This window comes from Onychostruthus taczanowskii, unplaced genomic scaffold (genome assembly GCF_017590055.1).
Source record: "Onychostruthus taczanowskii isolate IOZ18803 unplaced genomic scaffold, ASM1759005v1 scaffold8, whole genome shotgun sequence".
Classification (NCBI taxonomy): domain Eukaryota; kingdom Metazoa; phylum Chordata; class Aves; order Passeriformes; family Passeridae; genus Onychostruthus; species Onychostruthus taczanowskii.
The window spans coordinates 11,953,993-11,968,291 of NW_024505892.1; the positions used below are offsets into that span (position 1 = coordinate 11,953,993).

The following is a 14,299-nucleotide window of genomic DNA, read 5'->3' on the forward strand; positions in this document are numbered from 1 at the left end:
ATGGCAAGAGGCTGAGAAAGAGAAAGGAAGAAGACAAAAGCTGGTGCATTAGCTTAAATTAAGGGATTTTTTAGCTGCTTTTTTATGCGGGATGGTGAGATATACTTGATTGATTCAGAAGAGGGCTCCATAGTGACCAAGGCAGGTTCTCATGATATTGAACAGGTTAACTTTGAGCTTCCTTTAGTTGTTTTCACATTCATTTTTTTGTTTTCTGTTAATGTTATTTCTAAAATTCTTTTGGTTTGCTAATAACATCTTGTTTTCCTGCATTCACATCTTACTCTCTAGAAGCAGATGCAAGAAAAATTATAGAGTAGTAGTAGTTAGGAGCAGTTATCATATCTGTGAGCCTACCTGCCTTTACACCTTGTGCCAGAGAAGTGTGCCCCCCCTCTTTTGAAAAGGCAGCATTTCGCATCTGCTTCACAGGGAGGTGCAAGAAGTGGTCAAACCTGCCTTTACTTGCCAGCTCTGGAGAGATAAGCTGCGTATTGAATCCCATATGAGGTAAATTTGTCTGGCTCAAGGAGAGAGCAGGCTTCCAGGAATTATTAGGCTAACACTGACAATCTGGACCAGTGTAACAGAAGGGTGCAAGCCCAGAGGTTGGCAAGTCAGGCTGTGTTGCCTTAGGAGAGTTGTGTAAACAAGCATGCACAGAGCCACCTGTCTCCAGCCTGCCCTGAGGACCTAAACTTCCATAAATTTCCAGCAAAATCATTTCCCCTGTCTTAATTGCAAAGGAGAAAGATCTTATTAAATTTCATACTTATTAGGAAGACATGCTTCCCTGCTCTGATTTTTTTTTGTTTTTAGTTTAGAGATCATAATTTTCTTTTGCTTTAAAGGGAAAAGAAGTGCTTTACTTGGATAGTATTTAATAAGCACTGCTAACTTACAGAAGTATGGAAAAAACCAACTTGACAAGCTATTTATTTTTAGTGTGTATTCTGATTATTTTTACAAATGCTGAGGATTTAATACTTTTATTTTAGGTATCTCAAGGCACCTTGAGAGGCCCAATTCTGAGGACTAGATATTTTAATCCTCAGTCCACACTCACCCCATGGTGCATTCCATCAACAACAGGAATGTCTGCCAGCTTTCTCTCATGGGTTCAGCACTGAGGATATGTAGATTTAAAGACAAGATGATTTAAGACTGATTTTCATTAATATCCTGTTCAGTAGCTTGTGTGACAAGACAGATAATGGGTTTTATCCAGCTTTAAATACTACCCATCAAAGAACTGGGGCAACTTTCCTAAGAAAGCACCAGTACTGCCCATTGCACTCTGATAATCAGATGATATTGTCCCATAGTTGTACAAAGCACAAGTTCTTAAGCCTTCTCTCCCTCAGAATAAATTATTCTCCAGGAAAGAGATGGAATGTTTTCATCTTTGACCTCTGCAATAGCAAGTGGTAAAAATGTAACTGTGTTCTGTGATATTTTAAAGTATAAAAAGGCTCAAATTGGAACATCTTTTCCCATTAAATATTTTTAAAAATATTACCTTCTATTTCAGTAAAATAGAGTACAGTAACCTGCACTTCTGTATTCTGCACTAGAGTAAAAATATTCCTGATGCACTTTTCCATATTCCATATTCACTTTTTACAGATGTGATGTTTTGAAAAGGTAAAACACAAAGAATTGAGTTTCAGATGTGTTGTCCTATGTGTTCAGGGAGGAAAAGAAGAATTAAAAGCAAAATTAAAAAACAAAATACATTTTTCAAAATCAGTGCTTTTGTTTCAAAGATAAAGATTTTCTTTTCTTGCCAGAAGCTTTGCAAAATCCTGGAGCCTGGGTGACTTTTTTGTACCAGTCCACCTCTAGTCTGCTCCTGGTCTAAAAGTTCTGCTGTAGACAGGCATGGGAAATAGGACATGGGTCTTGTTTTCAACATACTTATGAACATGTGACTATAATGTATTGCATTAAATTTTTTTTGTTTCCATGATTTCTTTGCTTCTCTGTCCTTCAAACTTTCTACCACAGTTAAATGAAGTAAAGCAGCCATGTCTGTAGCCCCCAGAAATAATCTTGTATGGACTCATGCAAAGCCTTGACACAATTTTTTGATAACAAACTAAGATTGAATATGCCAGGAAAGTGTTATTCTTCTCACAGTACTATAGAGGTGGGAAGTGTAAAAAGAAAAAAAAGAAAAAAAGTGGGTTTTTTTATTTTTTTTTTCATTTAGAGCACACTGTTTATTAGGAGGATAACACTGAACCCCATAGACAACCAATATTAATGCAATTTTAAATTGTTCTTAGAACTGTGTCTGCCATTTCATATTCATGGCACAAGTGACAGAAATATTTTATTGTACGCCCAAGTAAACTGTGAAACTCTTGCAAGGAAAATGTTCCCTTTAATAAAGAATAATATTTGTGTAACAACATCATCAAGCAGAAATTTCAGAGTAACTCACAGCAGTCATAGGCAAGATATAAGAACTGAGGAGAGAGGCTTCTTGCCAAGAGCAACTCTTGTTTACTGCCAAGATGGCAAATACCCTATCTTCCCTGGGATCTCTTGTGTGTGGGAAACTCTATTCCACAAGTCTTCAGCAGTTTTAATGGTTACATTTTTGAGTAAAGGCATTTCAGCTCACTCACTTCAATTGAGCTACAGGTGAAGCTAAGTGATCTTCTTCACTTATTCCCTGGAAGCCTTTTCACATCACCCAGACTGCCATACTGCTAAGGTCTTTTGTGGGGTAGATGTCAGACCCCTTCTCAGCCTTCTGTGTACAGTAAAAGGAGACAGATTATTGGGCATCAGTGTCCCACAGTTTTCAAATTCACCGAGCACCTTATGAAAGAGGGAATAAAAAGATATGACTCCTGCTCTGGGTAGGAGACAAAGGAGAAAGCAAAGTAAAACTGGCAGAAAAGCCAAACTCCCTGTGCTAGTGCCTGAAGAGTTTTTTTGAAGAATGTAATTTACAAGTGCTTGAAAGAAAACAACTAGTTTCGTGTCTGCTCAAGAAGCTGGAGTAATGGATTTCTAAATGAGGTTGGGGAGGTGAAATAGCAGGCTTACTCCTCTAACCTTGTCAAACTGAGCTCAAAACTATAAAGTCACAGCTCTAAGTACTAAATGGGTGACTCTCTGGAGAAAGTGTAATTGACGAAATTATGGAATGTCATGTTAGAAGACTTACTGCAAATTTTGCAAGTCTCAGGTTGCCCAAGTCATTGAAATGATGCCTCATATAGAAGCACATTCTTCTGTCCTCTATTGAAATGAAGCTTTGCAGAAGCTTAAGACATGGGGTGATTCAGTCCAGGACAATAGATACGTGACTGGTACTTTTCTGTTAGCTACTTTAATTAGGCAGCCTTCCTGAAATGAGTGCCTAAGGTCTATGTCTGGTCTGTGAAGAGAGGAAGGTCTATAAAAGGTATTCACAGGGATGTATCATCTGCTTCTGCTGTAAGGGGCCAGGCATTTCCTGTTGGGAGCTTCAGAAATGCTTTATTTTTTCCACTGAGAAAAACGAGTGTTTCCTTCACTGCTTGTACTCAGAAACAAGTCCAGAGCTTAAACTAGTGGGGGCAATGTCATGAGCATACCTATTCAAGTAAAATAGCCATTTTAATAGTCCTGTTAATCTCCATTCTTTTTTTATCTGAGCAAACCTTGGTAATAAGTCTTGCTTTGTCCCTGTAAACTGGGCAATTTACTGTCCTGATGATTATCAGTGCCAATAGATGTCCCGAGTGGCTGGGATGGAGGTAATTTTCTTCATAGGGATCCTTATATTGCTATGTTTTGGATTTTTGACCAAAGCAGTGTTGATAACACATTAGTGTTATAGCTGCTGCTGAGCAGTCACTGAACTGCATCAAGGATTTCTCTGCTTCTCACATTGCCTTGACAGTGGGCTTGTCCCTGGCTGGGGGTGCATAAGAAGCTGTAAGGAGACACAGCTGGGACAGCTGACCACAACTGACCAAAGGGATATTCCATACCATATGACATTTGGATCAGCAATAAAAGCTGTGGAAGAAAAAGAAAGGATGGATGTTGAAAGTTGTAGCATCTGTTTCCTCAAGTCACTGTAACGTGATGGACCATGGCTTTCCACGACATGGCTGAACTGATGGGAAGCTGTGAATGCATTTTTTTGTTTTGCTTTACTTGTGCACACAGCTTTGCTTTATCAATTAAACTCTTTATCTCAATGGAAGATTTTTGTCACTTTCGCTTTTCTGATTCTCTTTGTCCTGCTGCTGAAGAGTGATTAAGCATCTGCCTAGGGCTGAGCTACCTACAAGGATTATCCCATAGCAGTAGAGAAGTCCTTCAAATAGTTGTTATCTTTAAGAAAGATATATTAGAGAAAAATAATTTAAAAGAGGGTTTTAATAAGATGTACCAAATAATTTCTCTGATTTTTTGCTCTTGACAAGTGTCTATCAGGCAAGATACTATTTCCCCAAACAAAGGTGTGAATATTTGCCTATGCTGTTGTGCAAACAGAAGACTTAATGCCTATTCTGATTTTAACATGGGGTAGAACAGAAGAAAAAAAGTACCACATGATTCACAAAAGATATTTTCAGAATTCTCATTATTTATTTGGATGTAGGAACTACTGAACTAGTTCTTTGAGCAGTAAGAAGGGAACAGTTTTTAACAAAATCTGCACATACTCCTCCCACTTCTGTGAATAGTGAAGAAGTTGAAGCAATAAGCGGTTGGTGATGTAAGAGCTATCAACAGTCACATATAGGTGGAAAAACTGAAGAAAATTCTAATCTTGATAGAACATTGTCTTCCCCGTTAATGACTCCACCAACACTTCCAGACAGGTATCTCTTGAGAAATTAATGTTACTCAAATACAGAGACCTGTGGAACTAGGGAAAGCATGTCATTACATTAGGTCCAGAGAACCTGTTACAACTGTTGATGAGGCTTTTCTATTACAGAGAACTACCCTAGAGAATTAATTAGCTAGAATCCCCTATATATGAGAGAATAATAAAGTTAGTTACTTTTTAAAAGTTATTATTAAATTTGGCATCACAATCAGTTACTTAATTTTAACTGAGATTCTGAAACATTTCATACTGCATTTTGTTGCATCTTTCCTCTAATGGAATTTCTATTACAGGATCTTAGAAGTTAAAGCTAGAAAATACTTATTACATCACCTTTTCTGTCTTTTTGATTTTAGCAAACATGAGTGATGTAACTGTTCCTTTGATCACTTATTTGACTTAATCTTGAAAACTAGCTAACAGGACTTCTCCATGCTCTGTCTAATCTACTTTGCAAAGAAAAATCCCAACCTCAATCCCTGAAAAACCCTGAAAGACAGTAAAAACAATTAATAGAGCAGCTGAAAGTTCAGCCTATGTTTTAAATCAATAATTACTCTAATTTAAGTTTAATGTGCATAAGCTGTTTACATAGATAATGGTATTGCCTTCTAAGGACTGGAGGCACTCCAAGGGTCACAACAGCTTCAAACTAGAGTATCATTTTCAAATTTAAGGTTTCTTGAGTTGCAACATGCTTAAAAAATGAAATCAGTGGTCATTAAGTTTTATAAATCAGATGGATATTTTATTTAATACTATTGATATTATATGAACACTATTGATATTATATGAATATCATTGATATTATATGAATATTATTGATATTCTAGCATGCAAGGTAAAAACCAACCCTAGCTGTACATGCACAATGATGGGCTTTATTTTCATTCAGGAAAGAGATGTTGTATTCAGGATGGATAATTCCATGAAAACATCATCTCTGGGGCTGTTAAAAATAAGCAGAGTGCTAGGAATTAGTAACAAAACTCAGCAGCAAACACAAAACATGGTGCACCCATGTCTCAACAAAACAGATCTAGTCACACGTCTCAGACAGGAAATAGTAGAATAAGAAAGGTTCATAGAGAGACACAAGGTAGGTGAGTAAATAGGATAGATAAGGATAAATCATGGTCTGGGTCAGTTTCTGTATCACAGAGATTAAAATAGAGAAGACTGTGGAAGACAAAACAGGTGAAGGGAGATATGAGAGAGCTCTGTAAAATCTTGACCATCCTGGGAACGATTAGTCACTGTTCTTCACATAAGAACAAGGAAGCATCAAATGAAATTAATTTCTAGTAGGTTAACACAAATAAACGAGAGTACACAGGCCCATTGCAGAATTTATTGCTAGAGGAAACCCTGGGTGCCAAAACCTTAGATGAGTTTAGGATGTTACTTCAGAAAATGGTTTGCCAAAATAAGGAAAGAAAATTCCACCAAGGTCTATGAACAATACAAAAAGGAACTCTGGGCCAGGAAATCCCTAAGTTGCAGATTGACAGTAGTTGTGAAGTGTTTTACTGTGCGTAGTTTGAGGAGGTGCATATCTACTTGTTTTATCCTTATCTTGTGGTATCTGATAAAAGTCACTTCCTGAAACAGGATACTGAAGTAAATGAATCTCTGGACTGTAAAAGCATAGCTGATATTGTGCCCTTGTCCCAGAGCAGAAAGAAAAGTGACAAAACACCCTTTCTTTACTTCCTGTTTAATACACTTCCACCTGTTTCTCAATATGGATTGAACATATCACAAAATTACTTGGTGAAACACGAGCTCTGGCTCATCCTTGCTCCAAATACACTCTGCCTTCAGGTGAAACTGGAAATAACAGCCAAGGCAGGCCCACCCCACCACTACCTCCAGGATGTGGCAGTATCTTGGAAAAAAACCTATCCCTAGTGCATATATACTGGCATGTATTTTTAAATATACTGAAGTAAATAGCCTCAGGTTTTAGACTGGTGCCAGATGGGTGATTGAAGTGAAAATAACACAGATACACAGAGGAATGGTGACTTCAAAAAACCTGAACTGTCTGGTTAATACGATGCACAGGCTCTGAACAGTACTGCATGTCATTTACCTTATATTTCAATACCGTGTTCATAAAAATAAGAAATAAAGATCTGATACATCTCAAGACACTGAGAATTTAAAGCTATGTTTGAAACTGACTTTAAATTTGACTTTACAAGAGAACACTTGGTTGAGGAAGGGACAAACAGCTGCTAAAATTATGCCACTCCATTTAAAAGTGGAATTTAAGGCTCATGCTTTCAGATTTACAGAATTTTTATTATTACTTATATTACCTGTTATATTAGTAATATAACAGGACACCACATATTCACATTTATGACCATCTCCCTTTTATTCTCCTGAATGCAGAAAACTGCACTATCAAAAGCACAAGCAGGAAAAAAAATGTTTTGAATGCAAGCTATACAATATTCATTATTGAGTCTCTCACTCACAAATACAAGTTTTACAACTGAAATGTTCTCATTTAGTTATGGCTTAAGTAGGATAAATATAGCTTGAATTTACTATTATTTCCTCTTCCCCATCACAAGATGTCCAACCAAATCAGGGAATATTTAAATCAAATTTTAAAGTGAAAAGTTAAATTGTGTCTCCTCTCCCAGAAGTTAACATGTTCCCAGTGCTTTCCATTCTCATTGTTTACCTGTGGTGGATATGGAAGTAAATATACTACAGGACATACCATGAACAGCTGCAGCAACAGCACCAACAAAAGCAACATGTGTTGTTGGGCCTTTGGTTTCCAGGTGCTTGAGACACAGCTGATGTTCCTTCATTTTGTGACTGCTGCCTCTTTCTCATTTCAGCTACTTCAGTGCCCAAGTGGCTATAAGAACACAGACATAAGAGATGTACAGAATTACTACAGGCTGTCATAAATTGCATTCACATTTCTACAGCAACGCCTGGTGCAACTGCTTCTCCCAGCACATGGCAACAAAAGCACGTGACCGTCAACTGAGCCAGCCAAGGAGTAGTTCCTCTGTGTTAAAAGCAGTTTCCAGAAGAGCACATCTCAGTGACACACTGATGCTCCTGTGCTGCTGAATCACACCCATTCTTACTGCTTAGGCTGGAGTCAAAGAGCTGTTTATTATCAGTGTTTTTAACAGCAAGCCATACAGCTTTTGTAGCACTTGGGAGAGACTGCCTTGTTCCTTACCACAGGACTATCACAGCTGTTTCCATTGTGCTAAATATACAGCTAAAAATACAGCAGGATGGTTATTCACCTTCAACACGAGTTGGAAACTGATATTTTTAGTTTTTGACTTCTTTAGTCCATGCTGGACCAATGAAATTGATGTAAGTGATATTATATCAAGGGCAGCTGTCTGGTAAGGGCCAAGATTTTTCTATAACAGTCATAACTGAGAGGCTTGCTACTTAAGAGTTATTAATCACATATAAAATGAATAATAAATACATATTTATAAAATACTTTTCCACCTTTGAGACTATTTTCTGGTCACAGATCTTCTTTGCTCATTGCCAGTTTTTCCTAGATTTTATTAGCCAAGATTTTTTTCCTCCCAGTGACTTAAAACATGCAGCTGGAAGTAGTATACCATGCATTACCTAGTCTTCAAAAGAAGTTAAACATTTACTAATAAGTTACATTATTTAGGAAGGCTTAGATGTCAGGATCCTTCTAATGGCTCACATCTTTCTACAACAACTTTAAGTTTCCCAGAGTAATGGCTAGTACAAACATATAAATTAGAGTAAAATTTGGTACTTTTGCCTTTGCAAAAGTACTAACAGATTACTGTGGGGAGGAGCTTGGTTTAAAACAGAAGTGGGTAGAGATGGCCTGGTGTGAGCAGCATGCCCTGTGCTCCACACTCCCTGGGCATCCTGCTACAACCAGGAGGGCTGGAGAAAGGCAAAATCTGATTGATTTGCCACTTGGGCACACCATGTACACACAAATAAGAGACATGCCACTTCTACATGCACTCAAGCAGCACCTGTGAGAGTCATCATTCACATGAAACTCTAAAGCTAAAACTCCAGAGGTTTTTATTCTGCAATAGTGTCCTTCCAGACAGCTTACACACAACCACACACAGCAAGGACACTAAGCTTCAGAACTCAAACCCATGCTCTAAAACTCAAGATTGGTGGTTATTTTGGCTTCTTGCATAGCTACCTTTTCCATGCATGCTGTCATTGAGTAGAATCAAGTAATTTCTGTCGTGTTTGGTCAAATCAAACAATGAAGAACCATTTAACTATCACTGGTAGTTGCACCTGCTTATGCCATTGATATGGCTTATGGTTTATAGCTGCTCTTGACAATTAAAACCACATGCACAAAAACCCCACACCTTTTTTTTTTCATGTCAAATGCAAACATCTGGGGTTAGAAAGGGATGCTATGTTGTAACTGGATAACTGCCAATATTTTTTCAATAGACAGGAAGGAAGGGAAATTGCTGAAGCATAATATGTAGCTCAGAGAGTAAGTGACAGTATGAAGTCTTTTTCTCCAAATTATAATGCAGAACTTCTGCTGACTGTGCATGATGCATTTAAATTATTTCATAGATAGCTCTGTCATGCTGTGAATTGGTATTTTTTTCAGCAAATGCAATGACTGTGGTTAAAGGAATTAAAGCCAGATATTTTCAAATGGAATGTTTGTTTCTTTTAAGTAAGATAGTGATTCTAGAAATATTTGTACAACAAAAACACCCTAACAAAAATTTATTAGTTTCAGAAACCAGTAAGTTATCAATATTTAGGGATTTGTTGGACTGTAATCCCATTCATTCCGCCTGTGTACGTGAAGTCAAGCATTTTTTCACCATTTTAGCTATATATATATATATATATATATATATATATATATATATATATATGTAAATGTACTATGGCTAGAATATGTGGCAGTATAAATAAAGGGAACAGGATGAAGGTTATCCATTCAGACATGATAATGACTATTGGTGACTTTGCTGTAGTTTCACAAAAACTTTACCACACCACAAGATGCTGCTGCCACTAAAATAAATATCCCTCTCTCTTTTCTCCTGCACAGGTCACAGTCACTCATTCCCTCACCTGAGCTGTCCCCCTTCTCTGTGCTGGAAGCAGCATTTGTACAGGGACCTGGTGAATTTGATAAAAGAGTAGGCATGATTAAAATTTAATCTAGAGGGAAAAGAAAAAAAAATAGGTTTAACTTGCTTCAAGCGACTTTCTCTTTTACCTCAGGAAGATGTGAGCACTTGGACAGAGCAGGGGAGAACACTGAACATCAGGCAGGCAAAAACAATGTGGGGACCACTTTCCTCCATTCCTGCTCACAGTCAGCAAGTGATGGTGAAATGGGTGGGATTTTTTTTAATGCAGCTGCAGAAAGGTAAAATCTGCAGCTGCAGTTGCCAACACACAAGGCATGGCAGAGAGGAACAGTCAGAAGTGAGGTTTCACAGGAGTGGTTCACACCTTTCATCCTGACCAGCAACCTCAACCACTGAAAAGTCTCCAGCATTCATCTTTTAGTATGAACTACCATGGCCAACTGGTTCAGAGGTTTGCAAGTTTGGCAGGACACAGAAGGCTCTCCACTGTAGAGCATTTCAGGAGAAATGGCTTCCTCCAAGGTTGCTCAGAGCCAGTCTAGCCAGTCTTTTGAGCAGAACTTCTTGCTTTGCTATGTTATGACAGTTCTGGAGTATGGAGAGGCACATAACCCATCCCCTTTCTGGCCATGCATTATTTGATGAAGGAAGAGGGCAGTCCTTGATTGCAGGTAAAGTTATATTTATCTATTTAGGCTGTATTTGAAAGATAAAAAGAAACAGATAAATGAAAGAAAGAAAAGAATCATAGAGTCAGAATCAAAGAATGGGTTGGAAGAGACCTGAAAGATCATCTGGTTCCAATCTCCCTGCCATGGACAGGGACACCTTCTACTAGGCCAGGTTGCTCAGTGTCCCATCCAACATAGTTTTGAACACTGCCAGGGATGGATGGCACCCACAACTTCTCTCGGCAACTTTTTCCACTGCCTCACTTCTCTCACAGTAAAGGAAGGAAGAGAGGATGAAAGAGTGAGCAACAGCCCCAAATCCCATATGTACATCCAAGTAGATTCTGGCTCTAGCAGAATAAAGCATTAATTGCAATGCCAGTGAAGTGCTACAACAGGATACATTTTGAAATGGGTTGTAAACATGGGCATTATGTAGTGGGATTGTCCTTAGCTGCCAAATATAATGGGGAAAGATTTTACTTCCACAGTGGGAGAAAGGTGTGTTTAATCCATTTCAGATTCTCTCCTTTCCACAGCTGACATGGGTGTTCACTCTGAACCTTGCTGTGTTTCATGGCACAAAGAAAGTGATTTTGCTTGGCATGACTGGTGTTCTGCTCAATAAAACATGAGGTTGAAACTCCAGGCAATGGGACAGTGTTCTCAGTGAATAAATGAAGTTTTCACCGCCTCAACCAGTGGCTGAAGTCAAAGTCTTCAGCCTTGTTCTTCTGTTTGTGTTACTTTCTCTCAGAGAGCTTTAAGCTGAAATTTATAATTTGAAAACCCCACCCTGTGAAGCACAGCTATTACATTTACTGAGGATGTAGTTGGATGGCTGGAAACTTTAGTTTCATGCTTATTTTAGTTGGATTTCATGTTTCATGTTTTATTTGCAAATACCAGATGTCATCTACGCAAAACAGTAATTGATTCCATTAGATTATTTAGGATGCAGAAGCAGGAATATCTTAATTCTTGGCTATATTTAGAGACTGAGCAGACAGAGAGTTTATTTTTGGTGTCTTGGTCCAAGGCATAAAAAGAAATTTAGAATCTTTGATTCAGCAACTTACTCCGATGAACTGAACAATTTTTTGAAGTGTGAAAGTTAGTACATAATTATGAAGGACTAGAATGTTGTGAACTGATTCTGAGTCAATCTTCTAGGATAATATTACAAATAATACACACTGTCTCCAAGATGTCAGTTTGCCTTTTAGCTTTTTCACCATTTTCACTCTTCCTGAGACCCTCTAGCTTGGCAAAAGTACCAGGTGGTAAAGGTGGGCCTTTTGTCCAACGGAACGGTTTTTCTCCTTGGTACACTACATATGATCTCTCAGACCATCACAGGTATCAATTTCTTCTGCTGGTTTTGCATCTGGCTCTTTGCCTCCATTTGGTGTCACGGTTTACTAACTGTGTTACGATTTCTGTTTGTACTGGTAGGAAATAGGAACAGTATTCGAGCTGGCTGGACTGACTCATTCTCTTGGGGGTGGGTTGGTATTATGGCCCTTTGAGCAACCCCATAATCATGGAGGATTTCATTCTGCATAATATCTGCTGGCCCTACTCTGTAGCTGAGGAAAGGAACCCAAGGGTACAGCAACAGTTTATTATACCAGTTATGAGACAGGTAGCTATTACAAGCTGCAGAGTAAGGAAGTCTGTGCAGCCCTTCAATCTTGCAGTGCTGGAAGATTATGAATACTAAAAAAACCTTAGAAATTTGAAGTAAGGTAGCCTATTAGTTCTGGAACCAATGGCACAAGGATCTATTTCTGTGTTTAGATAGTGTAATTACCACTTAATTCCACTGGGTTCCCAGGAGTAATTATTACAGAAAACCCCTTGTGTGTAGAGCACTGTCTTGGGAAGACTGCTCAAAAGAAATAACTGATGGAAGAATTATTTGGTTTATTGCATTTATACCTGGGAAGCCCAATTGAATACAGACTACAGTCCCTTCAAATTCCACAGAGTACCTCTACAAAATGAAAATAAGGCAATTTCTCAATTGTTGCACTTCCCTGACTCTCAACCTCCTGTAGGATTTGTGCTAATTTTTAGATAGGTTTTAAAGTGTTTTCCCCAGAGATTCCCAAGGTATTGGACACAGCAAAAAACACAGGCTGCACCATTTAAATCATTTAATTTGATGCGTCTCTTCTGATGATGAGATCTTTTTTTTCTTTTTTTCCTCCCTTTCCTCAAAAGACTGTCATTGCAGTACTGCAAATTTCTGAACTTTTGGCACTGTCCCATCTGGCCCTCTTTGCTTGTTTTGGAGCCTTCCCTTGCACATGACCCCCCTGCAATATTTTCTGTCCCCCTCTTTGCATTGTGAAGGCATTCCCTATGCTATGAAATCAGAGAAAAATCTTGTAACTCCACAGGGGGTTGAGAAGATTTTCTATCCTATCTTCTGGAACCATTATCTAACAGCTATTTTGAAAGAGAGATCGTATAAGGATGAGGATAAACACATACCATTTTATACAGCAAAGAAGTGGCATTTTGTCTTTTGTTGCAGGTAGGACACATAATGGCTAAGATTTCGGGACAGAATTGGTGCAGAATCAGCCAGAGCAATCTGTCCTTTTTCAAACTTTGCAATAGGTAAGAAAGATCACCTTGCAAAAGAAAGGTGCAGACAATGACTTAAGGATATAGAGGGTGATTTACTCTGCAGGCAAGAAACTTAGCCCTTAAAATATCTCTTTTTTTGTGATCTATCACATCAGTTCTCCCGCATTGCTTTTCTTCTTTTGACTTTGAAAATAAAGGGCCAAAACCTCAACTGTGTAGTTTATATAAATTCGTACCTTATACCAGTTTATTTCAAACCGAGATGTGACTCTATCAATCTCTTAACCATACTTGTTTTCACTGTCTTTACTGGCATTCACTTGATTCCTAACAAGGATTGTCTTTAAGTTTAGGGATTTTGAACCTTTAAAACCTAGGTATTATGGTAGACAATGTCCATTTAAGACCCCATCCAGGCTTCACTGTAAGAACCAAAATGTACACTGAGGAAAGCTTTGTATCCTGTGGATTCAAGACTTCAAACCACCATTTTAGAATATATTCTATATATTTGGAAAATCTCAATGTTTATTAGAACAGAGTTACATTAACACTTTCTTGAATCTTTTTAATGAGTTATTTGGGGATAATTAGTTGGCCTTTACAAGATTTTGATTAGTTGCCTGGGTTTTAGTTTCCTAAAATAGTAAGCAGGAGAGTAAGACATAGATAACCTTGAAATACTGTTGCTTGCTTTCTTTTTTTTCAAATAGTCACTTTTTTTTTTTAGTAGTTAGTCAATTTTTAACATATAGAACACTTTTTAACTGGAAACACTAAGCAAAAACCCTCAGAGAATGCTACAATGTGACACATCTAACGATCTGTGATGTGTTATTTTTTTTTAAATGCAGTGTGATATTCTATCTGTTTTAAATCCATAGGGCTTTTTAAGAACAGGCATCCTAGAGTAACAGAACCATGAGACACAGTCTGGATACAGCTGTCAGTTAAATAATATCACTGATGCATGCGCTGCACTTGCAATGCAAAGACAGCCCTAACACAACATTGATTTTTTATTTATGCTGTCTTCATTC

The 14,299-nt window shown here is 38.0% G+C and overlaps 1 protein-coding gene across 1 annotated transcript in view; it reads right to left on the reverse strand.

Annotated features, from left to right (window-relative positions):
• Positions 1–10,460, reverse strand: part of RGS17 (regulator of G protein signaling 17) — a 29,398-nt gene extending 18,938 nt beyond the window's left edge. Inside the window, exons 1-2 of the mRNA XM_041423890.1 lie at positions 10,407–10,460; positions 7,584–7,729 (exon numbers count right to left, since the gene is read on the reverse strand). Coding sequence (XP_041279824.1) covers positions 7,584–7,729; positions 10,407–10,424 — 164 coding nt within the window. The 5' untranslated portion in view covers positions 10,425–10,460. The remainder of the gene's footprint in view (positions 1–7,583; positions 7,730–10,406) is intronic.
• Between the last annotated feature and the right edge of the window lie 3,839 nt (positions 10,461–14,299).